At 43.1% G+C, this 26,706-nt stretch overlaps 2 protein-coding genes across 3 annotated transcripts in view; both read left to right on the forward strand.

Annotated features, from left to right (window-relative positions):
• Positions 1-12,371, forward strand: part of trappc9 (trafficking protein particle complex subunit 9) — a 210,999-nt gene extending 198,628 nt beyond the window's left edge. For both annotated transcript variants that reach the window (XM_028036159.1, XM_028036160.1), the window contains 2 exons: positions 8,920-9,143; positions 11,750-12,371. In XM_028036159.1, coding sequence (XP_027891960.1) covers positions 8,920-9,143; positions 11,750-11,929 — 404 coding nt within the window. In that variant the 3' untranslated portion in view covers positions 11,930-12,371. The remainder of the gene's footprint in view (positions 1-8,919; positions 9,144-11,749) is intronic.
• A 7,631-nt stretch (positions 12,372-20,002) lies between these two features.
• kcnk9 (potassium channel, subfamily K, member 9) overlaps positions 20,003-26,706 on the forward strand; it is a 52,658-nt gene continuing 45,954 nt past the window's right edge. Inside the window, exon 1 of the mRNA XM_028036997.1 lies at positions 20,003-21,793. Coding sequence (XP_027892798.1) covers positions 21,232-21,793 — 562 coding nt within the window. The 5' untranslated portion in view covers positions 20,003-21,231. The remainder of the gene's footprint in view (positions 21,794-26,706) is intronic.

A 26,706-nucleotide genomic window follows, 5' to 3' on the forward strand; every position in this document is an offset into this window, starting at 1 on the left:
TTTCGGCTCCCCATATATCTTTTTGACATTATTAATTAATTAATAGCTTAAACCTAGTTTTATAATATTTTGTTTCATTATTGACATTGTTAAACACTTATGATGAGTAAAAATGCCGCATAACAATGCTATAGCAATACCGATGCGTGTGATGTCCGCATGTGGCTGTGCAGGTTGTTTGTCGAGCCTGCAGATAGGAAATGCTGACTTTGCACAGTCTGCACTCTGCCCTGGAGCTTGATGTAGCATTAAAATGAGTCCAAATCTTGCTCCGTTTTCTGTCACTCATTTATTTTCACCTATTCAGTTCCCACACTGACTCCCCTTCTTTCTGTGCTTCTTGACAGCTGAGTGAGTGTCTGTACATAAACACCTGCCGATGAACGCTATACAGCTTGGCCAATTGCCTGCCGTTTCCACAAAAAAAAGTGGAGATAAACTTTTTTTTCAGTGTTTTCCCGCCACATTATTAATTGAAACTATGTGTGATTGGTCAGATGTGTGGAGCACACGCTTGACATGAGGCCAGTGGACTGACCGAGGGAAAAACCTCTCAGCTCTAGCACTGGCCGAAGAGCAAAACGCGCAAGGAGAGAGAGAAGGGGAGGAGAGACAGTGAGGCACCGCAGGACAAAAAAAAAACGATGTGGGGAAAAACTATCGGCTCTGGCACTTGCAGAGCACAAGCACAACGACAGGGAGGCGGAGAGACAGCGATATACTGTAGAAAAAACCCCGGCTCCCAAATAGGATCCGAAAACGGCTCCCATTGTGGAGCCGGTTCCAATCGTTCGCGACCGACACATCACTAATTCATATTGATCTATTACAGGTCAATCATGATCTACCAGTTGATCTCTAAGGTAGTGCGGGTAGATCGCATGACCTTAAAAAAGAAAAAGGTAGCGCATTATGATTAGTATACAGGGCGGCCTCACCAGTTGGTGGCGGTAATGTTTCCTTTAGTTCAGGCATGTCCAAAGTCCAGCCCGAGGGCCAATCACGGCCCGCGGTCAGATTTCATACGGCCCGCAGCTTCGGTTTTATAATGTATTATTTATGGCCCGCCTCCACTGTGAAACAGAATAAATAAATCATAAAACTTGAAACTGTAATTCCTCCTTTCACCAAATGGTGGCAGCACCACTTTAATACTATCAGTCTGCCTCCGTGCAGCGAACCGCTCTCCACTCATTTCTGCCATGGCCACTGCAAAGAAAACAAGTTTACAGTGAGGGCCGCCGCTTTCAAGAGAGATGGGAATTATAATACTTCTTCACTGAAAATCAAGGCAATTGTGCTTGTCTAATTTGTGATGAGACGGTTGCCTTGTTTAAGGATTTCAACGTAAAAGGACACTACCAGACTAAACATGCTAACACATACAACAAGCTAACAGGAAGTGACCGTGCTGAAAAAGTGAAGCAACGCCATGCTGCACTGGCATCACAACAGCGATTCTTCACGCGGGCCTGTGAGTCAAAAGAAAATACCACCAAAGCAGCTACGAAGTTAATGTTAATAGCTAAACATGGCAAACCTTCTACTGAAGATACATTTATCAAAGACTGTGTTATGAAAATGGTGGAGAACATTTTGCCCTGAGAAGAAGCAAGAATTTGAGAAAAATGTTTGCCTAGCAGTAACAGTGTGGCACTGAGAGTTGAGGACATGAAACTGAGTGTTTTGAACGGTAACATCTGTCACTATCAGCAGTGAAGAGCCAAAAGAACATTTATGCACCTGGATTTATGGCACTTATTTTTATTAAACTCTTGAGTAAGATTTGGTTATGAACCTGTAGATGTGATACAAACTATTACTTTCTGAAAGATACTGTAAATGACGAGCAAAATTCACTCGTTTTAAGATTTAATAATAACAGACAATTTTGCATTACTTATAACTCCTGTTTAAAATGTTCTTGAGGCAAAGATATTTTTAAACTCATGTAAATTTAAGGTATTTCATACAGTTTGTTCAATGTTATCTGACTCTCCAGATATGAATGAAAGGCAGAATTTGGGTTTTTAGAGTTGCCTGAGTGGCTTATATTTGGTTATGTTGTCATTTGAAAAATAAAGATAATTGTGACAATGAAAATTGTTTTATAACAGTGTGTATTTGCATGAAACTTTTGTAGTTAAAAAATGTCCGAACAAACTATTGGCCCCCGGGCATCTTGACTTTATCAAATCTGGCCCTCTTTGCAAAAAGTTTGGACACCCCTGCTTTAGTTGTTTGCCAATCGCCTTTTAGCGAAGAAGAAGAAAAAGAAGTGAGTTTTCTGTGCATGCGCAAACAGCAGCGCGAGCTAAACTAGCTAAACTAAACTAGCTACATAGCAAGTTACTTAAAATTGTTAGCCCTGGAGCTTTTCCTCTTAAACTTTAGGTATATAAATATAAGTGGCCAAGCTGGACGAAGAAAGAAACATATCAAGAATTCTTAATATATTTGCAAATAAAAATATGTTTAGCGTTTTTGTAGTAGGTTGGACATTTTGACTGAAAAAGTGTGAGCACCCCTGATCCGCCGCATAAAATCCCGATAAAATACGATCAGCTTTGAGGTGTTTCCCTGTTTCTGAGCGGCGGGTTGGACCGGGGTCTGCAGGTAAAGCTTTTGTTTGGTCTGTTGTCGCCGAGCTGCAACCACAACCGGGCAAAATAGAGGTTAAGATGCTTATGTACGCTTATTGATTTGAACGTGACAAAATTAGAAAAAGTCGAAGCGGCGTGAGCACCGTTACGTTGTTTACGCACTTTGCCATTGCTTGACAGAGGAGTTGAAATCATCCGCGGTTTCTATCTGTTCATCTTCTCTCCCTCCATCCAGCCTCTTCACGTGTTTTGAAGAGTCGCAGAGCGCTCTCCCGTCCCCCCCTCAGTCGGATGGGTACGGCGCTGAGCAGCATTGTTAAGCGCCTCAATAAGCGTACATAAGCATCTTAACCTCTATTTTGCCCGGTTGTGGTTGCAGCTCGGCGACAACAGACCAAACAAAAGCTTTACCTGCAGACCCCGGTCCAACCGGCCGCTCAGAAACAGGGAAACACACAGAGGGCACAAAGGCTGGAGGAAAAACTAGAGGAAGAGAGCGGGAGAGGACTATTATTTGAGTAAATAGAAGTCATAGTGAGCAGGAGGGGAATGAAAGCGGCGGAGCTTGTTCTAGATGAGTAATACAGGCTGTGGAGCAGAGGTGTCCTGTGTACAGATGAGCTGGGACTGTTGCACCACGACTGTTTGCTTCAACACAATTGTCACTTCCTCCTGCCACAGTCTGCTGCTGACTCAGGTAGCGGCACACAGCCGGGTCTGCTGGTTTACGTGGCACTCTGAATAATCTCGCTGAATTTGCTGTGATTAAACCCTTAGCCTATCATGCTAACATCAGGCTGACATCATGCTAACATCATGCAAACATCAGGCTGACATCATGCTAACAGCAGGCTGACATTATGCTAACATCAGGCTGACATCATGCTAACATTATGCTAACATCAGGCTGACATCATGCTAACATTATGCAAACATCAGGCTGACATCATGCTAACATCAGGCTGACATTATGCTAACAGCAGGCTGACATTATGCTAACAGCAGGCTGACACTATGCTAACATCAGGCTGACACCATGCTAATGTCAGGCTGACATCATGCTAATGTCAGGCTGACATCATGCTAACGTCAGGCTGACATCATGCTAACATCAGGCTGACACTATGCTAACATCAGGCTGACATCATGCTAACATCAGGCTGACATTATGCTAACAGCAGGCTGACATTATGCTAACAGCAGGCTGACACTATGCTAACATCAGGCTGACACCATGCTAATGTCAGGCTGACATCATGCTAATGTCAGGCTGACATCATGCTAACATCAGGCTGACATCATGCTAACATCAGGCTGACACTATGCTAACATCAGGCTGACATCATGCTAACATCAGGCTGACATCATGCTAACATCAGGCTGACATCATGCTAACATCAGGCTGACATCATGCTAATGTCAGGCTGACATCATGCTAACATCAGGCTGACATCATGCTAACATCAGGCTGACATCATGCTAACATCAGGCTGACATCATGCTTCTGGATTGGACCTAATCCTAATTATATTGAAAATGTAGCTAAAACCAATTTTTTGTTAAAGTTAGCTACTGTGGATTTAAAACTCATTTAAATTACATGAATTCTTAATATTTTTATATTTAATATTTGTTTTTGTGTATGTATGTGACCATAGGTTATTATAGTTAACTAAGACTAACCAAATAACGAAAACTGAAATTGAGAAAACATTTTCATTGACTGAAGTGAATAGAAATTAATGGGGAAAAACAACAACTAACTGCGACTGCATCGTGCTGAGTGGTACTGAAACACACTGAAATCCTTCGTTTTGATGTTTATGAACCTGTTAGTCTTTCAAACTGAGATAATTCAGATTGATTTTAAAATCTTTTAAATTGACTAAAATAAATTGTTTTTAAGTTTATTTACATTTTTTCATTAATTTCCCTCCACACAAGCAGTCTGTATCAGCTGCTGTTCAACAACAATTGAATAAGTCTTTTGAAAATGGCATCTTCTGTTGAACTTTCAATACCAAATCAATGTAAACATGATCACAATACAATACTCTGACCTTTTTTTAGTTCTGCACCTAAAAATTAACCAAAATCTAAGAAAACTAAAACTACTACTATTTAAATAATAATAAGTTATAAAAATTGTCAAACACACTCTAAAAACTGTGACTGAAATAGACAAACAAGGTACAACAAAATAAAACTAAACAGTGAAAAACTCTCCTAACTCTGACCACGACTATAATCATTTTCATCTCCATCATGTTTTACATTTACACACAGTATACTATGTAACTCATGTAGTCAGTTTGATGGCGTAGAGTCGTCACTCCTGTTGTTCTCTAAGTGCTTGTGTCAGAAATCCAGTCCTCCAGAAAGCTGGACATGACATCGTTATTAGCATGGCGCTGATTTGTTCGTTCTTCCTGTAACACTGTAACACTCCTCACCATCTGACCCGACAGCCGTGGCGACACGCCAACATGAGCCAATCGGTGTTCGCCAGCTGCTTTTCCACCTGCAGTCACATGATTATTCTGAAGGAAGTGCTGGACCCGGTTTGATCCCAAAATTGTCCTTTCTTCTTACAGCAGACTCACTTTGGAGTCCCCTCCCCAGTTGCCGTGGCAACGTCTGCCTAAGCTCTTTGCCTGGTCAGAGAACAGCATGCTAACACCAAACCAGGTGCTCGTGTAACATGTGGACAGAGCTCTTTTGCCCACTCCGTCCCGTTGCCCAGACAGCACCCAGTAGATTTACTGCCTTGAACTTTTGACTCATTTGTGATTTTATAGCCATTGTTTCTGTGTCACTTTGTGGGATTTTTAATGTGAGATACTGACCTACAGTGGTGCGTAATTGGCAAGTGGATGGTGAAGTCCACAAATGTTTGACAAACTAAACTCTGAAGAGTGTAGGACTGATGTACTGACGGGGTCCGCTGTCGTAGTCGTGGTTTAATATTTGCAGGTTTTTCTGTGGAACATGATTTGAGGAAAATCTGTCTGAAGAAAAACAAAAAACCTTTTTGAGAACATGATGGTCATGTTTTTTTTTATATGGGATGATGACATTTACTTAGTTTCCAGCCTAACAAAAAGAAAAATAGGTCTACTTTTAGTGTCATCCCGTAAAAACAATTTTATAATAAAATCTTAAGTTGTTTTTTTTATCATTTCCAGCCAATGTTTTCTAAAGACTCACTATGGAAAGCCCAAAGAGCCAGTTGTGGCTCTGGAGCCACAGGTTGCAGATCTCTGGTTTAGATCGAAACAGATTTATGTGTTAGGATGGCCTAGTCAAACTCCAAACCTATCCAATTTCAAATCTGTGCAAGGACTTGGAGATTGACTCCCACCAACATCCTCCATACAATTTTTGTGACCTGAAATATGCAGTGGAGTGATTTAGATCAGATCGCCTTATATTTCAACCATTAAAAAGCCATGAAGTGTTTTTGTTCCACTTGATGAATATGTACCGTCTTGTGTGGGTCCATCGCATAAAATCCCAATGAAATACAGTAAACTGTTCGGTCGCAGCATGGCGATAAGGGTTTATTGGGGTTTGCACACCGTCTTTGTCGCATCTGACACTTGACCGACTCCCAAACTGACAAAGTATGAAGTATTTTAGAATCAGACAGATGTTTAGAATCATGTAATATAGAGGTGGATGTGATGAAGTTGGATTCTCAGGTTCCGACTGTATCTAAGCCTCAGGCGTGTAACCTGAGCGTTGCCTGTTCGTCCTGCAGACAGCCGGTTTGCTTTAACGTAAGAACCGAGGACGTAGCGGATACTCTGAGACCTGCTGACACTCGGCTCAACGCAACAGGGAGCGTTCAGACGTCTCTGAAGCCATCTTCATCACTCGCGTCCTCTCAGGGGTCGGTCTGCACATGTTTGCCGAGACGCTGAGCCAAAGTCAGAAGTCTTCATCTGCTAGATCCAGCACTGGTCCACCTGTGATGCCTCCACAACGAAATGAGCTCTACGTTTATTTAGCTGAGTGTATTTTTGAACACAGTTGCCACTTTGCCGCAGTGCAGCGTTCGGTGAACATCGCCGGTCGCGTTTCCCAGCCGATTGCTTCTACCGGCACTCCGGGACGGCAGAGCGAGAGAAACTCTGGAGCGAGTGTTTTTCGGTCTGTGGGTGTGTGTGTGACTGAGCGGGGTGTGTGTGTGGGAGTTCATCAGCAGACTAACCATCCTCTTTTGTTCACTTTTAATGTGGAAAAAATGGATCCCCGCTTTTAGAACCAATGTAGGCCTACCTATAATTTGCGCATCTCCTAGCAACAAGACTTTGAACAAACTAAATATATCCACTTGCCAAGGTGTCACTAAAGGCTCGACGATGCTGGTCATAAGGTGGTTGTTTAAACACGACGTGCGCATCCCGTGATCTCAGGAGAGGTCTGTTTTATTTCACCAAATGGTTGACGTCATAGGAATGGTAGAGTTTTAGAAGCTGCTGAATTAAGTAACAAAATCTTTACTGTTTTTTGGATTTTGCATTCATAAGCAGAAAGCTTTGAGATCAGAGTATCTCAGCATGCAGCATGGATGGAGCAAACCTGTTCACCCCTTAACCTTCACCTTCAAAGCACTTCACACTGCAAGTCGGTGGGTCTTTGAGGACTCCGGGGTTGTCATGATTAATGGGGGTTTTTTGTATAGGGATTTCTTAATCCTTTTTTAATGGTTTGGTCATGTGTGTTTTTTATTTTTGTTTTTAATTGTGTTTTATTTTTTGTATGTAAAATGTCTTCCAGTTCCCAGTGTGGAGTGTTCATTCGTCATTGAGACAGCGAACTTGTATTATTATGCCATTATCAAGATATTATTAGAAAATGGTCTCAAGACAACAATATAATTACTGGGACAATTTATCATCCAGCAAAATTTATTATCATGACAGGCAGAGTCTATTCCTTAAAGGGGCGGTGTTATGTATTTTCCAGCCACATAATGCCGTTGTATAGCACAATCAAGCAACTATGATAACTATGTTACCTTCACTTGTTATAAAAGTGCTGTATGTGTTAAGTATTTCTTAAAATAAATTAACACATTGAAATTGGGTCTCTGTCTCGTTAAAAACTCCAGCTTTTTCTGAAACTCCGCCTTCAGGAAGTCATCTTAACACAGTTCCTCTATTAATCCTTTAACGTTTTTATCAGTGTTTCAGTTAGAAGTAGCTCGTATAATGAGCTCAGAAGGTGTTTGCTAATTGCTGCCGGCTAATCTGAAGGAGTGGGGAGTCACAGCTAACATCACAGAGCGCTGCTCTGTGAGGCAGAAGCTTAATGACTGCAGCTCTGAGGAGGAGCTTCGTCATGAAGGCGGGGCTAGGTCCATCCGGGCACAGCTGTATGGTTGCCATGGGAGATTAACATCTTTCTCAAACCTCCATGAAAAAATCAAGGCAACACTCCAAGTGTGTTTTTGATGAGGGAATAACATAATATGATGCAACGCTAAGAAAATATTTGATTTAATTCTGCCCCTTTAAACTGAATTTTGTGGCTGTAAAGTGACAAAATGTGATAAAGTTCAGCGCCACTAAAGCTCTGGAATTTTATAGAAAACTGGCAGTTCAATCTGAATTTTAATCCAGTTGTAAATCAGAACAAACTAACAAAAATGTTTTTAAAAGTGAAGAAAACTCCCTCATGTCTCTCTCTGCCGCTGTACGCAGCAGCCCGGCTCACCGGCTCCGCTCTGCCATCAGGCTGTCACAGCGCCGGTGACTCATGGTGTTTATCGCAGCCGCGGGCGTGACACTAGAAAGCATACACCAGCCGGGTCCGGCATCTGCGCTGCGGCCTGAGCGTGTGCCACTGTGAAACTGAAAAGAGCCGTCATCGGGTGATCGGAGCTCGCCGTTCGGAGCGCTGACTCCGTCAGGTTTGTTTTTTAGAGCAGATCGTTGCGTCTCGATCGGCGCCGGAGCCAAACATGGGGCCACTTCAGGAGCCGGTGGCACACGGCAGTGCAGCCCTATTGAAATCACTCTGTGTTTCCTGATTGGCTGTGAGAGGAGGGATGTTGTATCTACTCGACAACGGACGTGTGCTTGTGTTTGACACAGTTTTTTTTTTAAACAAACAAATTTTTCATGCATGAGATTAAAAGGGGGGAAATCAGTTTAGTATTTACAATTAAGCTCTCCGTCTCTATCGAAAAATGTCTAAAGAAAAACCGTTTTGTCTCTGAGGAGCTGTGTGATTGACTAATGACGGTCTGAAGGATTTGATGAACGTTGATGTAAAGACGTGCGCTCTTGTTTTTGTCTCTCGCTCTCAGACGTGTTGGTGAACGGGAGGCCATGCGACTGCGACGTGGTGGCAGACTGCAGAGTGGGCGACGCGGTGACCCTGGAGGTTAAACTGACCAACCTGAACAAGAACCCGGTGGGCCCGCTGTCTCTGACCGTGATGCCGTATCAGGACTACCAGAACGGGGTCCAAAACTACGACCTGGACGAAGCGGTCACTTTCGTCGGCTCCAACACCTTCTTCATCGACGTGGTCAGTCTGTTTCAGAACAAAACCCTGTAGACGGTTGGGTTGGTAAAGCCACAGGGGGTTTGCAAAAAATATTCATACTGGTCGAGATGTCAATTAATTTATGTTCTTAGGATTTTAATTAGTGGACTGACACAAATCAGGTAATTCAACTCACTTTATTTACAGTAGCTGCATTTCTGTTAAAAAAAAACTTTTTGGTTTTTAATTGGTGTTTATTATTAAGGGAGGAAAAAATTCTAAACACTTGAATGTGACAAACGTGCAAAAAAAAAAAAAAAGAAATAAAATCAAGAAGGGTGCAAACACTTTTTCACTCCACTATATATAGCACCAATTTATAACAAATGTTGACTCGTGGCACTTTACAATACACACACACGCCTGCATGCACACTCCCGCACACGCACACACACACACACACAAACACACACACACACATAGGTGAAAGAAGGAAATCATAGAAACATGTTTAATTTGGGATTCAAATAGAATATCCAAGTCAAAAATATCAGAGGTTCTAAACTGTATTATTGGGGGTCTGTGTAGTAACTGTTGACAAAACAGTTTCTTTTTCAGAGGTTTTTTCCCAATTGGAATAATTGGAAACTATATCGTAAAAAGAACTGGTCCAAGCAGAGAGCCCTGTGGTACTCCACTAGTAACCCTGGAGTGTGAAACAGAATTATCGTTCACATGAACAAACTGGAATCTGTCGGATTGATGGGAATTTAAACCAACCCAATGCTGCTCCTTTAATACATACAACATATTCAGTCCCTTCTAAGGGAATATCATGACTGACTGTCAAAAGCTGAACTGGGTTCTACCAAGATACAGGTCCAATATCTGACACCGAGCCACCGGACTGGAACGTTTTGTTATTGTTTAAATGCTCACACACCTGATTAGCTACCACCTTCTCATGGATTTTAGATTTGTTTTAAAAAGGAAGATCAGATGTAGATCTGTAATTTATTAATTCATATTGATCGATTGAAGGTTTAGGCTGATTGTTTCAAACGGAAATCTTCTTTAAATAATTAGATCTGGCTAAGGTTGAAGTTTTGGAAACGGCTGATATTTATGATAAGTCAGGAAGCTCAACTGACTCAAAACACCCAAACACAGATCAGCTTCTGTAGTTACATTCTGTGCTGTAACCAGTTTGGAAAACCTTTAATAGAATCTTTTTGGTAAACTTTCCCAATAAAGATGAAACTGGTTTTAAAAACACACAACTTATTTCACTTATTTAAAGTTAAAAGTGTGTTAAGAGGAAGTAAAAAAAAAATCCACAACAAAGTTTAATCTATAAAAAGACACAAGATGTCAGTCAGGTAATACAGATACGAATTAAGACCTAACCGCTTCTAATTGGTGTCGGGATGAGGGACTGAGAGCGTTCACGTTGTGTTTCCAAGCTGAGTTACCATGGTAACGTGCTGAGGAGACAGACACGTGCTCCGGTTCAGCCGGGCCCGATGCCGACATGCTGCCTGATGTTGGACAGCTGGCTTGGCGAGGAGCCTCGAAATAAATGAGGCTTATTTCAACATGTCTGCACAACACACAACACGCACTGTGTGTGTGTGTGTGTATTCACTCAGGACACACGACTGTTTTTAGAAATGAAGAGAAACCAGTTAAAGACCAAGAAAAATATTTGTTGGCACTGAAACTCCTACAGTTCTTCAACTGTGTTGATTAAAATCCTTAAGCTAAAAGTTTTACCACAGAATGGATCCAAGAAGCAAAAGAAAGAAAAAAAAAACTCCTCTGAGTGTCAAACACACTGCAGGCGGATAAAAGAGACTGTTAGAAACAAAACAAAGAGCTTAGAGTCTGAAAAGAAGATGAAAGGATGAGAAAAGAATCCTAATGAATGTGTGAGCACCTTAATTTTGGTGACTGTTCTCACCTTTTTTTCCTTTTTTACAGCAAAAGCAACATCTCCTTCTTACCATGGAGATGTTGGAGATAGAAGAGAAACAGGAACAGGAGTACATTTCAGCCAAAACTCTAGAAACGACATTGAAATTCCTGAGAACCTGAAGTCAAAAGTTTCCTGAAAAAAGACTCAGACATGTTGAGATCAATCTCAGCAATCTTCTGGAAAAGACGTGGAAATCTCTGAGCTCGAAATGTCAGGCATTTGTGAGGAAAATAAATTAAAAAATTTTTGAGGAAACATTTTGAGATTGATCCCAAAATGTTTCTAGAAAGATCTTGGAATATTTTTAATTCAAGAAGTCTGAAAATTTCAACTTTTGAAACTCTTTTTTTGTTGTTAATTTTTACTAAATTTAAGGGTTTAAAAAAAAAAAACTTTGACTTTTCAAGCTAAGAAATGTGCACGTTTTTTCAAGAAAATTGACAAAAATGGTTTTTTTTTGTTTAGTTTTTTTCTATCTACCCTGACGCGCCGTCGTACTCTGCTGGTGTTCCCGGTTTAATTCAAAGTCAAATTCAAAAATACTTGATTAATCCCAAAGGGAAATTAAGTGTTGTTGTAACTCATTAATTAAGACTCGTCAAAGATTTATTGAAGATCGTTTATGTAGAAATGACAGCAGAGTGTCCGCTAACGGCTCTTGCTTCCGTCGCAGGTTAAACCCAGAGAGAGCTCGGTGTGTGAGGGCGCCCTGCTCTTCCTCTACACCGGAGACTTCTACCTCAACATGAAGGTTCAGAACGACAGCGCCCGGCTGGAGCTTCCTCTGGCCTGGTTCACCCTGCCCGGCGTCCACGTCAGGGCCCAGGACACGCCGCTGCAGGCCGGGGCCTAACTGACCCAAACAGCCTAACGTAGCGTAACGCGGGGCGTGGATGTGACTTCCAGGTTTCTGCTACTGTTTGAAGGAATCGGCACAACCTGCTCACCGGAGGACATGTTTTCAAAAGCTAAACTGACAGGAAATCGTTCACTGATGATAAAAACCAAACTGACTTTGTTTTTTGTTACAGGAAGCAGGAGTTAGCTTAGCGCTGTGAGCCCTGCTGAAGCTCCGGACGCATTTAGCTGTACGAGTCGGCTTCTTCCCTGAGAACCTACATGATGAAATGTTTTATTCCCTCTGTTTCAACAACTCTATACTTATTATTATATATTTTTTTCTTTTGTTTACTGCTGCAGAATCATAAGGCATTGAGATATTGATTATATTTAGTTAGCTGTGTGACTGGACTGATTATGCTGATGACAAACTGCTGCAAATAAATGCTAAAAAAGCGACATGTTGGTCAGTTTGCTTTGCTTCATCCATCTTAAATAGTCCTACTGGTTTTATTGATCACATCCGGTCGATCAGTAAATATGTCGGTCAGTCAATCATAATTCTGGGCAAAAATAAGAGGGAAACTGACACATACAGAAAGATGAAATAGATAATAGCGCTTAAAAAACCTGAATTTTTGTCAACTAACTGACTAGTGGGGAAAAACCAAAATTACACAAGAAACTTAAACGATTGATGTTATGCTGAAGTTATTTATTGGTTTTCAGTGTTTATCTTTCTAGGTTTTGGGTTCAGACTCCTTCAAACTAGCCAGCTGCAGTTAGCAAACACCTGGTGGAGCTGAGCTCCTTATAGAAGCTACTTCTCAGTGAGATGCTGGTAAAAACATACGAGTGTCATAGAGGATCCATGTTGTGATGACTTCCTGAAGGCAGAGTTTCAGAAAGAATACAAGCTTCTTAAAGAGACAGAGGTCAAATTTCAAGACATTAAATTAGGAAGTCAAATGTGATTTAAGTCATGTTTGAGATATATGATTTTTATAACAACTGAAGGTAACATAGTGACTTGTTTGTACTATAAAATGTCACTATGTGTCTGGAGAACACACAACACCGCTACTGTAAAATAACACACAACTCTTCTGCAGCCTTTATCATGACATTAACTTTGGTAATGAGGCAATGGTGGCTGAAAACCGTGTATATTAAAGATGAAAAAAACAAAAAGCTGTAGATTAGGTTTGATGTCATTTCCAAATCCTTGGTTCCAGCTTCAGACTCCAGTGGAGCACAGCCAGAAGCCACTTCCTCCTCCTCCTCTTCCTCCTAGCTGTTCATATTTTGAATTCTCAAAACTTTTCTTCTGTTACTTAAAAGAAAACAAGATTTCTTATCAGACGTCATCACTTCATTATCAGGTACTCGGTGTCGATGTTCTGACCAGAGTCGGTTGTCAGTCAGTTTGTGGTGACAGACAGTGTGTGTGTAGGCGTGTGTGTGGTTTTGGGCTGTTTCCACTGCGAACTGAACCTGGGCAGAAGGAATCCCCCCAGGACCGCGGCCGAAGAGTCCAACACGCAGCAGGAATATTCATGCAAACAAACTTCCAAAGTAAGCAGAGTTCAAACAAATCCGTCTCTGTTCTGTCTCTTCGTCCCTGTAACCTCGACATGCAGACGATCAGAGGAGCGCAGCAGACTGAGGTGTGTGTGCAGAAGGAAGAGGAGCGCTCTGACACCTGCAGGGCTCTCTGGCATCCCTGGTTCTGCAAGCAGAGCCTGGCACAGTAACCACACACACACTCCCTTTCAGCAAAATATACACCGATCCAGAGTGAGGTTCCTCCAAATGTAAAGAAAACCCAACAGGAACTCTAACATGTGGATGAAAAACACTCTCTCAGTTAAAGATCCAATAAAAATAAAAACTTAATTTTCACCCCCTATAATTCAGGTTATATTTACAGAATATTTTCATGCTGTTTTTTTTATGTCATTTTGTACAGCAAAACTAAATTATCTCAACAGTTTAAAAGAAGCAATCATAAAATAGCCTCACTGCTGCCAAGTTTAAATCATTTCCTGTCCCTATAAGAATTTCTCTGATCATTTTTTTAAAATATCGTTTTACATCAAAATCTTAAATTGGGTAGAGAATCCTCCACCATCAGACCAGATGTTGAAGCGGTTCACATCGCCATCGCTGTGTCTTGACAGTACCATACTGTATGTTCTGCGCCATTACCATGGAGACGAACCTGAACAGTTGCCATTATTAAACTTTGCTATCTGAGCATCTCCAGAAATACACCAGGAGTCCTGGAGGTGGGAGCTGCAGACCGAAACAAGAAACAGACGTCAGCCGTGTTGATGGCGAACCTCCGCCTCTTTATTACAACCCTAACGTTGATAAGATGTCGGCAGAGGAGAAAGAGGGGGAGGAAAAAAACAAATCTTTAATGGCTTTAATGGAGTTCTGGAAAAAGGAAGGACGTCGGTGCATTAGCAGCGCTGATATAGAAAAAGGAAACGGAACATTTAGTGAAGCACAAGTTCATAAAAGCTGCTGCCCTTCCTGCTCGGGTTGTTCAGTTCACTGTGTTCCAGCAAAGCTTTCCGCAGAAGATGCTACTAACATAAATACAATAATGCTGATGTAATAATGATAGTTATTATTATTAGACAGTAAACCATTCAGGTCAATATCAAACCTTTCTACTAAAACAGAAAGTTTTGACATTTATTTTATTATTACTATTTGCGTTTTCTGGTGAGGCACCAGACAAAGCGCAGCCCGAAGACCCCTATGATGGACAAGACCTTTGGATTTCATGTTCTCTCGCCCAGACGCGGGTCACCGGGGCCCCACTGTGGAGCCAGGCCTGGAGGGGGGGCACGATGGCGAGCACCTGGTGGCTGGGCTTTTACCCCTGGAGCCCGGCCGGGCTCAGCCCGAAGAGGAAACATGGGTCTCACCACCTATGAGAGTGGCCAAAGGGGTCGGGTGCAGTGCGAGATGGGTGGCAGCCAAGGGAGGTCCTGGCAGTCCGATCCTCGGTTGCAGAAGCTCTTGGGACGTGGAATGTCACCTCTCTGGTGGGGAAGGAGCCGGAGCAGAGGTTCCGGCTAGAAATAGTCGGTCTTACCTCAACGCACAGTTCTGGTTCTGGAACCAGTCTCTTTGAGAGGGGCTGGACATATTTCCACTCTGGAGTTGCCCACGGCAAGAGGCGTCAGGCAGGAGTGGGCATACTTGTTGCTCCCCATCTCAGTACGTTGGGGTTTACTCCGGTGAACGAGAGGGTAGCCTCCCTCTGCCTCTGGGTGGTGGGACGGGTCCTGACTGTCGTTTGTGCTTACGGGCCGAATGACAGTTCAGATTACCAACCCTTCTTAGAGTCCTTAGAGGGGGTACTGGAGAGTGCCCCTCTTGGGGACTCCCTTGTTCTGCTGGGGGATTTCAACGCTCACGTGGGCAATGACAGTGAGACCTGGAGGGGCGTGGTTGGGAGGAACGGCCCCCCCGATCTGAACTTGAGCGGTGTTCTGTTGTTGGACTTCTGTGCTCGTCATGGATTGTCCATAACGAACACCATGTTCAGGCACAAGATTGTCCATATGTGCACTTGGCACCAGGACACCTTAGGCCGCAGTTCAATGATCGACTTTGTCGTCGTTTCATCGGCTCTGCGGCCATATGTCTTGGACACTCGGGTGAAGAGAGGTGCGGAGCTGTCCACTGACCACTACCTGGTGGTGAGTTGGCTCCGGTGGTGGGGGCAGTACAGCACCAACACTGTTTATAGTGGGGATGGTGTGCTGCTGACCTCAACTCGGGACGCTGTGGACCGGTGGGCAAAATACTTCGAAGACCTCCTCAATCCCACCAACATGCCTTCCATTGGGGAAGCTGAGCCTGGGGACTCTGGGTTGGGCTCTCCAATCTCTGGGGACGAGGTCACCGAGGTGGTTAAAAAGCTCCTCGGTGGCAGGGCTCCAGGGGTGGATGAGATCCGCCCGGAGTTCCTTAAGGCTCTGGATGTTGTAGGGTTGTGTTGGCTGACGCGACTCTGCAATATTGCATGGACATCAGGGCAGTTCCCCTGGATTGGCAGACTGGGGTGGTGGTCCCCCTGTTCAAAAAGGGGGACCAGAGGGGGTGCTCCAATTATAGAGGGGTCACACTCTTAAGCGTCTGCCGTCAAGCAGGCGCTGTACCGGTCCGTCGTGGTGAAGAGAGAGCTGAGCCAAAAAGCGAAGCTCTCGATTTACAGGTCGATCTACGTTCCCACCCTCATCTATGGTCATGAGCTTTGGGTCATGACCGAAAGAACGAGATCGCGGATACAAGCGGCCGAAATGGGTTTTCTCCGTAGGGTGGCTGGGCTCTCCCTTAGAGATAGGGTGAGAAGCTCAGTCATCCGGGAGGGACTCAGAGTAGAGCCGCTGCTCCTTCACATCGAGAGGAGCCAGTTGAGGAGACTCGGGCATCTGGTCAGGATGCCTCCTGGACGCCTCCCTGGTGAGGTGTTCCGGGCACGTCCCACCGGGAGGAGGCCCCGGGGAAGACCCAGGACACGCTGGAGAGACTATGTCTCTCGGCTGGCCTGGGAACGCCTTGGGATTCCCCCGGAAGAGCTGGAAGAAGTGGCCGGGGAGAGGGAATTCTGGGCCTCCCTTCCGAAGCTGCTACCCCCGCGACCCGACTCCAGATAAGAGGAAGAAGATGGATTGATATTTGCGTTTTCTGTCACTCAGCTCCTCCAGACTAGCAGCAGTAGCTGTTAGCACATCTGCTGAGCTCCTTATGCAAACTGCTTTTCAGCTCAGCGCTCCTAAGATGAGTTATAAATGGCAGTTATCATCTCCGCTGAAGGAGGAGCTTCTTAAAGAGACAGAGGCCCAATTTCTAGTGATCAAACTGCTAAGTCAAGGTTCTTTTAAGTTGTGTTTGATATATACAGCATTTTTACAACAACTGAAGGTAACATAGTAGCTTGATAGTGTTATAAAATGACACCATGTGCCCGGAAAATGCATAACACCTCCCACACTGTCCCTTTAAGGGGTTAATAGAGGAGCGGCAAAAGCAAGCAAGGCTAACCAACAGCTGATGATGCCAACTGGAACAACAAAATTTCATTTCTATTTGAATAAAGTATTTCTGAATGAAATGAAGCAAACATATATAAATGGTCCCTAAGTTATAAATGAGTAGTTTCAAATATTCTAACCATTTTCATTTTTTAAAGTTCTTCTTCTCTAATAATAATGCAGATAAACTCTGGTGTTGATTCGGTCTTCACCTGCTGAAGGCCGTCTCCATCCAGCAGGTGTTCTGCAGCTCTCCATCCCATCTCTTAATCTTTATTTGCATGAAACATAAATGATTTATTTTCCACAATATGATCAGAGTTAATGCTTGTTTAAACAGCTTTCTGCTCCGTCCATTATGGAGCCGCATAACATGAAACATGAAACCATCCACAATGTACAATATCATCATTAATGTTCCAGGTTGGTGATGAGATCACTTCCAAACATTTTCCACCTTTAAAGTCGCAGTTATATTGTACAATTCAACTGAAATTTGTACAATAAGTAGGTAGCAACAGCTTTTACTTGTTTCAAGTTGGAAACTGCGGCTACTTTTTATACAAACTCACCAAAATGGACGATAAAATGTGGGAACAATGTTTCCTGCTGTCGAGTCTTGATTTCAGTTTCAATGTTCAGTTGTTGCATTCAGAGTTTTGTGAAAAATGACAGATTTATTCATCTTAATGGTGTGACAGTCGTCTTATTGACACACGTTGAGCCGCCTGGTGTTCGAACAGTCATATCTCTTAATAACCATAGTGTAGCCAATCCTCTCAGAGCTGCTTTGAGTACCAAATCAGACACTTGAAATTCTCTCAAATTGTTTTCTTGAACATAAAAATGCGCTCAGTTTCACCTGAGTGAGGTTGACCCCCCGCCTTCTTCAAATCAGACAGAATTGGTGTCAAATGTTTGTGATACATATGTGCAGCAAAAAGTTTTGTTTGTGCCGCTATCGTTTTAAAGATATTAATATTCCCAGAGATCATGAAAGGTTGACCAGCTCCTGTCTCCCCCTCACACACACACACACACACACACACACACACACACACACACACACACACACACACCACCACACACACACACACACACCTTCTTCAAATCAGACACAATTGGTGTCAATCGACTCGACTAGGTTTGTGCTGTTTTATGCATCAAAAATTGTTGTTTGTGCTGCTCTGGCTTTGAAGATATTAATGAAAGTTTAAAGGTCATTTTGATTTTGTAAAAGCGTGGAGGCTGGTTGACCTTTTGACCTTTTTGCTGTACAAACATAGCACAAATGTAGATTTGAAGAAGATGGTGTGTGGGGGGTGTGGGGGGGCTGACCTTTCATGACCTCTGGAAACATTTCTTGATATCTTTCAAATGATAGCGGCACCAACAAACATGAAACCATCCACAATGTACAATATCATCATTAATGTTCCAGGTTGGTGATGAGATCACTTCCAAACATTTTCCACCTTTAAAGTCACAGTTATATTGTACAATTCCATTAATATTTTGTAAGTTAAAATACCTTAAAGTTCCCTTTAATTCTAAGAGAAGCAGAAAGTAACATTTTAATTTGTAAAAAAAAAAACCCCCCCAAAAAACCCTTTAAATTCCAGAGACAATAACGAAACGTGTTCTGCATATTCCAAGAAAAATAGTAGAAGATTTCTGAGAGAGTAATAAAACTACACAGCAAAGTCCATAAAGGAACCTGTAAGGTACAAGAAAGTATTAGAAAGTTTGGTGAAAAGCAACATGTGAGATTGAAGTTTCCAGTAAGTATAAAAATATTCTGAAAGCACTTTGAGCTGCTTTTAGTATGAAGGGTGCTTTATTAAATGAATGAATGAATGACAGCAACATTCCAGGAAAGACTTAAGAAAATGAAACGGACCCTGGACGTAGTTTCTAGAAAGAGCAACTTTGGAGAAGCAATTTGTAAACTCTATGAAAATCTCAGAAAATCAAAGAACTTATAGGATTCGAAATCATCAGGAACCATGTTTGTGTTGAAGAAAGAAGTGAATTCATAAGTGGATGATTAGATCCTGGTACGGAAAATCCTGCAGGCTTTTCAAAGGTTGAGTCAGTGAAGTTTAACTGAGCTTATCGACACAAAGTTCAGGTTTAGATATGTCCAACTGTTACAAGCTGTGTGAACTGGAGAAGATGTATAGGAAATAAATCTATGAGTTCCATGAAAACACTTTATGAATGTCATCTAAGTTCAGGTAAAGCAAGTTGTAAGTTTCAGAAAAGAACTCATGTAGCATCCTAGCTTGTGCATTGTAAGAACAATTATTTCCTGCAAAACAAAACGCGTACATGTGGTTGTTTTTTAAGCATCCGATAAGATCTAGAAAATTTCTGTTAGTTCCAGCAAAACTGTTGGAAAATACTCAAGAAAGGCCCAGAAAAATATCCTGAAACTTCTGCTAAAGTAGTCTATATGTTCTATAAAGGCAATAAATAAATCTAATCTACAAGTTCATCAGAAGTACCCTGTTAGTTCTGAGAAAGGAACGTTTACGTTTCTGGACAGAAAACTCAGAAAGTTTCTGGACAGAAAGTTTAAAGATGTAATGTAAGAAACTGCTTTGTATATTTTAGGAAAATCCCTGAAAAAATATCCTGAAGAACATCTAAAGTCCTAGGAAAGTCCCAGAAAAGCAGCCTGTAAGTTCAAGTGAAACAAAAAAAATACAGTCAAGTTTACTGGGAGGGTTAGGCGGGGTTAGGGCCAGGGTTAGGGTCAGGGTTAGGGTTACAGGGCTGGGTCAGGGTTACAGAGCTGGGTCAGGGTTACAGGGCTGGGTCAGGGTCAGGGTTACAGGGCTGGGTTAGGGTTACAGAGCTGGGTCAGGGTTACAGGGCTGGGTCAGGGTCAGGGTTACAGGGCTGGGTTAGGGTTACAGAGCTGGGTCAGGGTTACAGGGCTGGGTCAGGGTTACAGAGCTGGGTCAGGGTTACAGGGCTGGGTCAGGGTTACGGGGCTGGGTCAGGGTTACGGGGCTGGGTTAGGGTTACAGGGCTGGGTTGCTGTCTGTTATTCAGCACCGCGGACAGCGCCCGGGCTTCTCGCGCGCTTTCATGATCTTCACCTGCGGAATCACAACAGCGCGCGACCAATTAAACCCAAGTGAACCCTTCTCGCTGCACGCGACGGGAAGCACAGTGGGAGGGGTCACGCGCATCCTCTGGGGAAAGAAGAAAATTAAATCAGAAAAAAACAAACAAACCCTGAGCTGCTCAGAACTGACGTGAATCGTGACACTCGAAACAGAAACACAGACGGGAGGAGCGACGCCAACCGGTCAGAGCCGATCAGATGGAGACGTTCAAACGCGGAGCTCCGAGCGTGAAAATGTGAGCAGCTCGTGAGGCGTGAGGATAACTAAAGCCATTTTTATTTATTTATTTATTTATTTATTTTCTTCTCCTTTTTCTCTCTCTTTCCCTTGGACACTCGCCGAGGCGCTCAGCTCAAAGTCCGGGCATCGGGAGCTTGTGGATGTGCGCAACAGAGGATGAGTGGCACCGGGGGTGCCGAACGCGCAATCCTCGTCCGTCCCGTTTCTTTCCCGAACCTGGAAAGTACTTTCCTCTTCAATTCCAGCCTGAGCACGTCCTGAAACCCAACACCGAGGAAGCTTGTCAGAGCGGAACCTGTTGTTCAGTTCGGGGTTTTTTCCCTCTCTCTCCTCCTCCTCTTTTACAAAAAAGTATCTGGTTAAAAAAAAATCGCAATAAGCTAATTTGTACGTTTAATCGTTATTTTATTTTTGTTTGTTTCCACTCCATGAAAATCTACATTTTCACATTTTCTCCCACTTGCTGCTCTCTCCTCCACTCCGAGAGCGACTCGCGTCGTATGGGAGAGTCAGCACTTTTGGGACGAGGTTGCTCCCTGGAAGCGGGGAAGATTTGCGGATTTCATGCAGAGTAAACTAAGTCCCCCCCTCAGCAGCAGGGAGAATGGTTAGGGGGAACAGGTTGCGTTCAGGGTACAGAAAAACAACTTAAAGCCAGGAGGGAAAATGCCCATTTTTAAGACACTTTTATTGAGATCGCAGACAAAGTAGGCTAAGCGAGGAAACACGGAAAAAACAGAAAGAAATAGAAACAAATTTCAGCGCTGCTTTCTTTAATTTCTTTTTTTTTTTTTTTTAGTTGGACACGTTTTTAAGGATCCACACAGCTTGTTGCGGGAGAACAGAGCGACCAACAGGCGATCCGAAAAAGCAGCTTGTTGATGGCACTGCGCACCGGGAGGACTTGGTTCGGGCAGGTTTTGCGCAGGGTCTCTCGTCTACAGGGCTCTTGGTCCAGGCGATCCAGCAGTCTGCTGTGTCTCTCCGCGAACCAGGAGCAGGATCAAGGGCTCTGCCACCGGGACCACTACAAGGCGGGGGACTTCGGCGCTCCCCGTCCCCACGGCGGGCGCTGCCCGCGCGGCTTCCCCTACGCCTGCTGCGCCTTCCCGGGTCACCCGAGGGGACATGAGACCCTCGGCCGCCGCTTCCTGTTGGCCATGAAGCGGCAAAACGTGCGGACCCTGTCGCTCATCGTTTGCACGTTCACGTACCTGCTGGTGGGGGCCGCCGTGTTCGACGCCCTGGAGTCCGAGTTCGAGATGCGCGAGAAGGAGCAGCTGGAGGCCGAGGAGAAGCGGCTGCAGGGGAAGTACAACATCAGCGAGGACGATTACCGCAAGCTGGAGAGCATCATCATGGAGGCCGAGCCGCACCGGGCCGGGGTGCAGTGGAAATTTGCGGGCTCTTTTTACTTTGCCATCACGGTCATAACCACCATAGGTAAGTCTCTCTGTGTGTGTGTTTGTTTGTGTGTGTGTGTGTGCGCGCGTGCGTGCGTATAATATTATCACAGCTGCTCAGTGGACTTTGCATGAAATTAAATCGAGGCTGTAGGACTTCACGTCACATCACAGAGATCCCAGGGAACAAATCTTTGCATCAAGTTTTTTTTTTCTTTTGCGAGCAACATGTTGCTGCCAACCGTCTCAGGTTTGAGCGCATCGGACAACGTTTGCGGTCAATAGTCGCAGTGGGACATTCAAAGCAAAGGACCGAGAGATCCGTTGACTGCACCGCCCGAGAGAGCAGAAGCTTAACTTTTTGTTTTTCCCTCCATCCAGCCCGTCAGGATGTGGTGGTGCTGAACGGACAGCTCCTCCGAATTCAGCCGGCAGTGGCGTCACCAAGGGGGGGTCGATGGCTTTGATGTAATTGCTTCTTAATTTGCTGGGTCCCCTCACTGGTTCTCTTCTGACTAGACAGTCACGTGTGTAGTTTATTATTTTAATGTGAATTTAAGAAGGGACGGAACAAGCTTCACCGATGTGCAACAGTAATTTATTCATTTATTTGTTTATTGACTCAGATTATTACTTTACGATCTGTCAGAGACGGGTTCTGAAGTCTGCGACTTCAGGGAGTTTTCACACCTGACTGTGGGAAAATGTCAGCCTTTGTTGCATTTTCAGCTGCTGTGGTTCTCTTTCACACTGAACTATCACATAAACCAAAACCTGAAAAAACCTGTTCCCCTCCTTGCCTGTGGTGGCGCTGAAGAACACACCGAGCTTCCGTCTCTATGAACCGTAAACAATAATGGCGTGGCGTCAGATTTTAGCACCTGTGGGATTTCTCTTTTGTCATTGCTCTCGCATTTGTTTGGGTTGTATTTACCCATCATGCCCTGCACAACAGTCCGCTTCCTGCTTTAAGAGCGGTCTCCAGTCCACTTGGCATTCACATATGCATTCAAACCACATTAGAATTCACTTCAATCAAACCGAACCCTAGGTTTTTAGGCAGACCATAATTCACTTTTTTGGTCCTCATCAGACTTGGACTACAGGTTCATACCTTCCCAAACCAAATAGTTTGATTGAAGTGGTCTAGAAAGAGCAACACCCTTAGACTCAAGTCACACTTTATTTTTTTAATCTAGATGAGCACAAAATCAAAGCCACTTCTGCTATTAACTCAGGATATTCTCAGATATTGGGGTGTGCCATAACACCGATGGATTTTTTGACAGTGAAAAAATTTATATCACGATGTCATGTGATAATGTTATTTAACTAAGCCTGACAAGACGTAATGTTTCCTATATTTTTTTTACCAACCGCTATTAAAACAAAGAAGACGCTGGTGGGCTGTTCTACTGTCTGGACTGAATTTCAGAGTTGGCTGATATCTTGTGGGAAGGCAAGAATATGCGGAAGTGTTTTGACCGCCGTGGCTCCTGAATCCGTCATTACCAGGCTGCTGCTCTCCTCTCTTCACAGACAGAAAGGTCAGAAAAAAATGTTCTGATACTCAGACGTCTTCCCCAAATGCAAGTAAATAACTTGAAGCTTAGCGCAGAGTTCAGGGCCACCGAGGTTTATGACACAGGAGGAAACTTTTCAGTCTGTTACAGGGCCAGCCCAAGGCATAAGCAAACTAAGCAGCTGCTTAGGGACCCAGGGCCACTAAGGGGCCCCTTCAGTGGAGCTGATTTATATTTTTTTTAGTAATCATTTCTATGTCATTATAATATCAAAAACACACAATGTCACCATGAAGTGATTTGTTTTTACAATAATATATATTTGATAATGTATGTAGAAATTATTTTATTGATAAAAAGAAGAAACAAATGCTCTTGGTGGCCCCTGGTGGCCGCGGTAGGTACCGCACGCTACACCGGTAACATGAGCATCTAAACGTCCAAAGCTCCGGTCAGAAGATTAATAAGCAAAACTGTGTCTGAAAAAAGGACTGACCCTTCAGGGAGGGAGAAAAGAAAGAAGAATAGAAAAAAGCCAAGATAAAGGTTTGTTTTAATTAGTAATGTAATGTGAAAGATTTGTAAAGCTGCTAATAGAAAATTATCTTGATAGCGACCTGGACCAGTCCAGTTCAACAGCCAGACATTTATGCTGGGGTCTTTGTGTTTGTGTGAAACCGAGTTTAAACTTTAAATGAGTTGATTCTCATGGTTGGCTCTGGATGTTTCTGAGGTATTTTGGCTTCAAAACGGCCTTTGATAAAGTTTGATAATGATAATTAAAACTTGTCAATGTTTGACTTTGTCTAGCAAAATGTTTTTACGTCAGGCTACATGGCTGCTACATCGATGAGCTGCTATGCTGTAGTTGGGGATTTGTTGTTTGCTGCTGATCATAATCATTTTGTGGCTCAAACAAACATTATTTTTATATCAACTTCTAAGTTATGTGAAACTTCTGTTAAAATCATTTGAAGGCTCAGAATCAGTCCAGTACCGGTACCGGTCCACATTCTCAGGGGAGAAAGACTCACCTGGTATAAATAACTTTTTTTAGCTATTGGAGTAATGCTGAAGAGACATTTATTTAATCAAAGAATGTCATGAATATGTGTGTAGAGCTGCACCACTTGCAGTTTTCTGGCCCATCCCTGGTTACCGATCTTTAATCTGTTGGACCCTAAGGGGGTATAAATAAATTTCTGCCTGACAAAAACACACAAAAGTAAATCACTTATAGCCTCAGAGCTATTAGATTTAAAGAACCTGATCTGCCGATTTTGATTTTTTGTCTGAAATTTCGCTAAATATAACAAGAAAGTCACTGAGTTGGCAACAGTGGGGCGAATATTGTTAACTGTAAACGTTCAGACCTGACCGGGTGGGTCGGTCTGTCAGTCAAATCTCTCACTGCAGAGCAGAAGACGACAGAGGCTGATTTTTAAACCTTTGCTGACGAAGATAAGACTTAGACTTAGACTGACTTTATTGTCATTTTGCATGCACAGGGTGTATACAGAACGAAATTTCGTTGCATACGGCTCAAGACAATGTTTTGAGGTTCCAATGTTGTGATAAGATTAGGGGATAAGTTGGGCTTCACGTGTAAATATCGGCCGATCACGATCCCCCAAAATTAAGAAAATCGGTGCCCAGAAATCAACTGGTTGATAAATCAGTTGGCCAATAAATGTATCCTATATTATACATGTATATAATGTAAACAGCTCTGTCAGAGATGCAATTAGTTCATAGCAGGTGTGTGAAGGATCTAATGATTGGACAGCTGACTGCAGTCAGTCCACATTGTTAGTAGAACTAGCGGGCCCCAAAACCACATTTCGCTTAGGGCCCCATGGAGGCTTGGACCAGCCCCGGTCTGTTATGTCTGCACCCGGTTTATTGAAGGTGCAGGGAAATGACTGCTAATCAGAAACATAGAGGAAGCTAGCTAGCTGTAACTAACCACTTCTGCTGGGTCTTTAGCAGCAGACTAGCAGACGTGCTTATAATGTGCGCTTCCAGTCATTATGAATGAAAAAAAAATAAATTTTTTAAATTAATGTTTGAGTTAATAAAAAAATGAGGGGTAAACATTTTTTAACATCTTGTAAAGCTAATGGTCTGTTGAACCGCTGCAGTCTGCTTCATGTTAGGGAGTTAAATATTTTTATTTACACTTGGTAAACTGTTTTTTGTTGGTCAAAATTAGTTATTCATTTTATGTCGTCTTTGAGGCACTGAAATATAACATGAATTTATTTGTGATTAATATATTTTGTCTTCTAGTGACAGTTTATAAAAGAAAGAAAATAAACAACAACTCTGTTTTGAAGTTAAATATTTGTTTGGCCAAGTTTTAAAAAAAAAAGTGGAATGGCATCTATGTTATCATTATTGAGGTATTTATAAAAATATATTGTAGTTGCATTTTTTTTTTGGAAATATCACCCACCAGAAAGAACTCCTGAACCAGAGTTTCTATGTTTTTTGTGTCTGCCCTGTGCTCTCCCTTCTTAGCCAAGGCAAGATGGCTGCTCTTACTTACCGGTTCTACTCTGACTCCATTGTACTATAACTCAGATTGAATTGGAATCGATACAATTTTTGACTCGTCGAACCAGCACTAGGTAAATGACTGCAGCTTAAAGTGCTTTGGAGCTCTCTGACTTGTTAAAGCGCATGACAAATGCAGGCCATTTACCATGTAAGTATTATCTTGATTCTTTAATGCATGTTTGAGAAATACTTTAATCTCCCATAGCAACCATTCAGCTGGGCATAATGCCTGCGTGGACCTAGTGCTACCTTCAGGTCCAGTTCCTCCTCTGAGCTGCAGTTTCCGCTGGAACTTCCGCCTCTGAAAGCACTCCTTCCTCATGACTCCCCCACTCAGCTCCTTCAGACTAACGAGTAGCAATTAGCAAACACCTGATAGAACTGTACATCTGCTGAGCTCGATGTAGGAGCTACTTCTCGAGGAATTGCTGGTAAAAAAAGTTTAAGAGTTAATAGAGGAGCCAGGTTGTGATGACTCCCTGAAGGAGGAGTTTCAGAAAGAGCAGCAGTTTTTAAAAAGACAGCGGCCCAATTTCAAGGATTTAAATTACAAAGTCAAATATACGAAGTCATGTTTGATATGTATTGAGTTACTAATGTTACTATCTAACATAGTTAATTGATTGTGCTATAAAATGGGACTACATGGCTGGAAAACGCATAATACTGCCTCTTTAAAATAGTTTGTCTTTTGTTTTCTGTGAGTGACCCCCCACCAGGGCAGCCCTTTTGAAAGCTTCCTGGTAGCGGCCCTGGCTCCAGGCAGGCTGAGTAGAGCTCAGCGTCCGAAACCTGACCTGTTTGCTTTTTCACAGCCGGTGGAGCGTTTTCACGCTTCGTTGTTCCGCGCCACAAACAAGCGGTGTGAGCG

This window comes from Xiphophorus couchianus, chromosome 13, assembly GCF_001444195.1.
Source record: "Xiphophorus couchianus chromosome 13, X_couchianus-1.0, whole genome shotgun sequence".
In the NCBI taxonomy this organism is placed as follows: domain Eukaryota; kingdom Metazoa; phylum Chordata; class Actinopteri; order Cyprinodontiformes; family Poeciliidae; genus Xiphophorus; species Xiphophorus couchianus.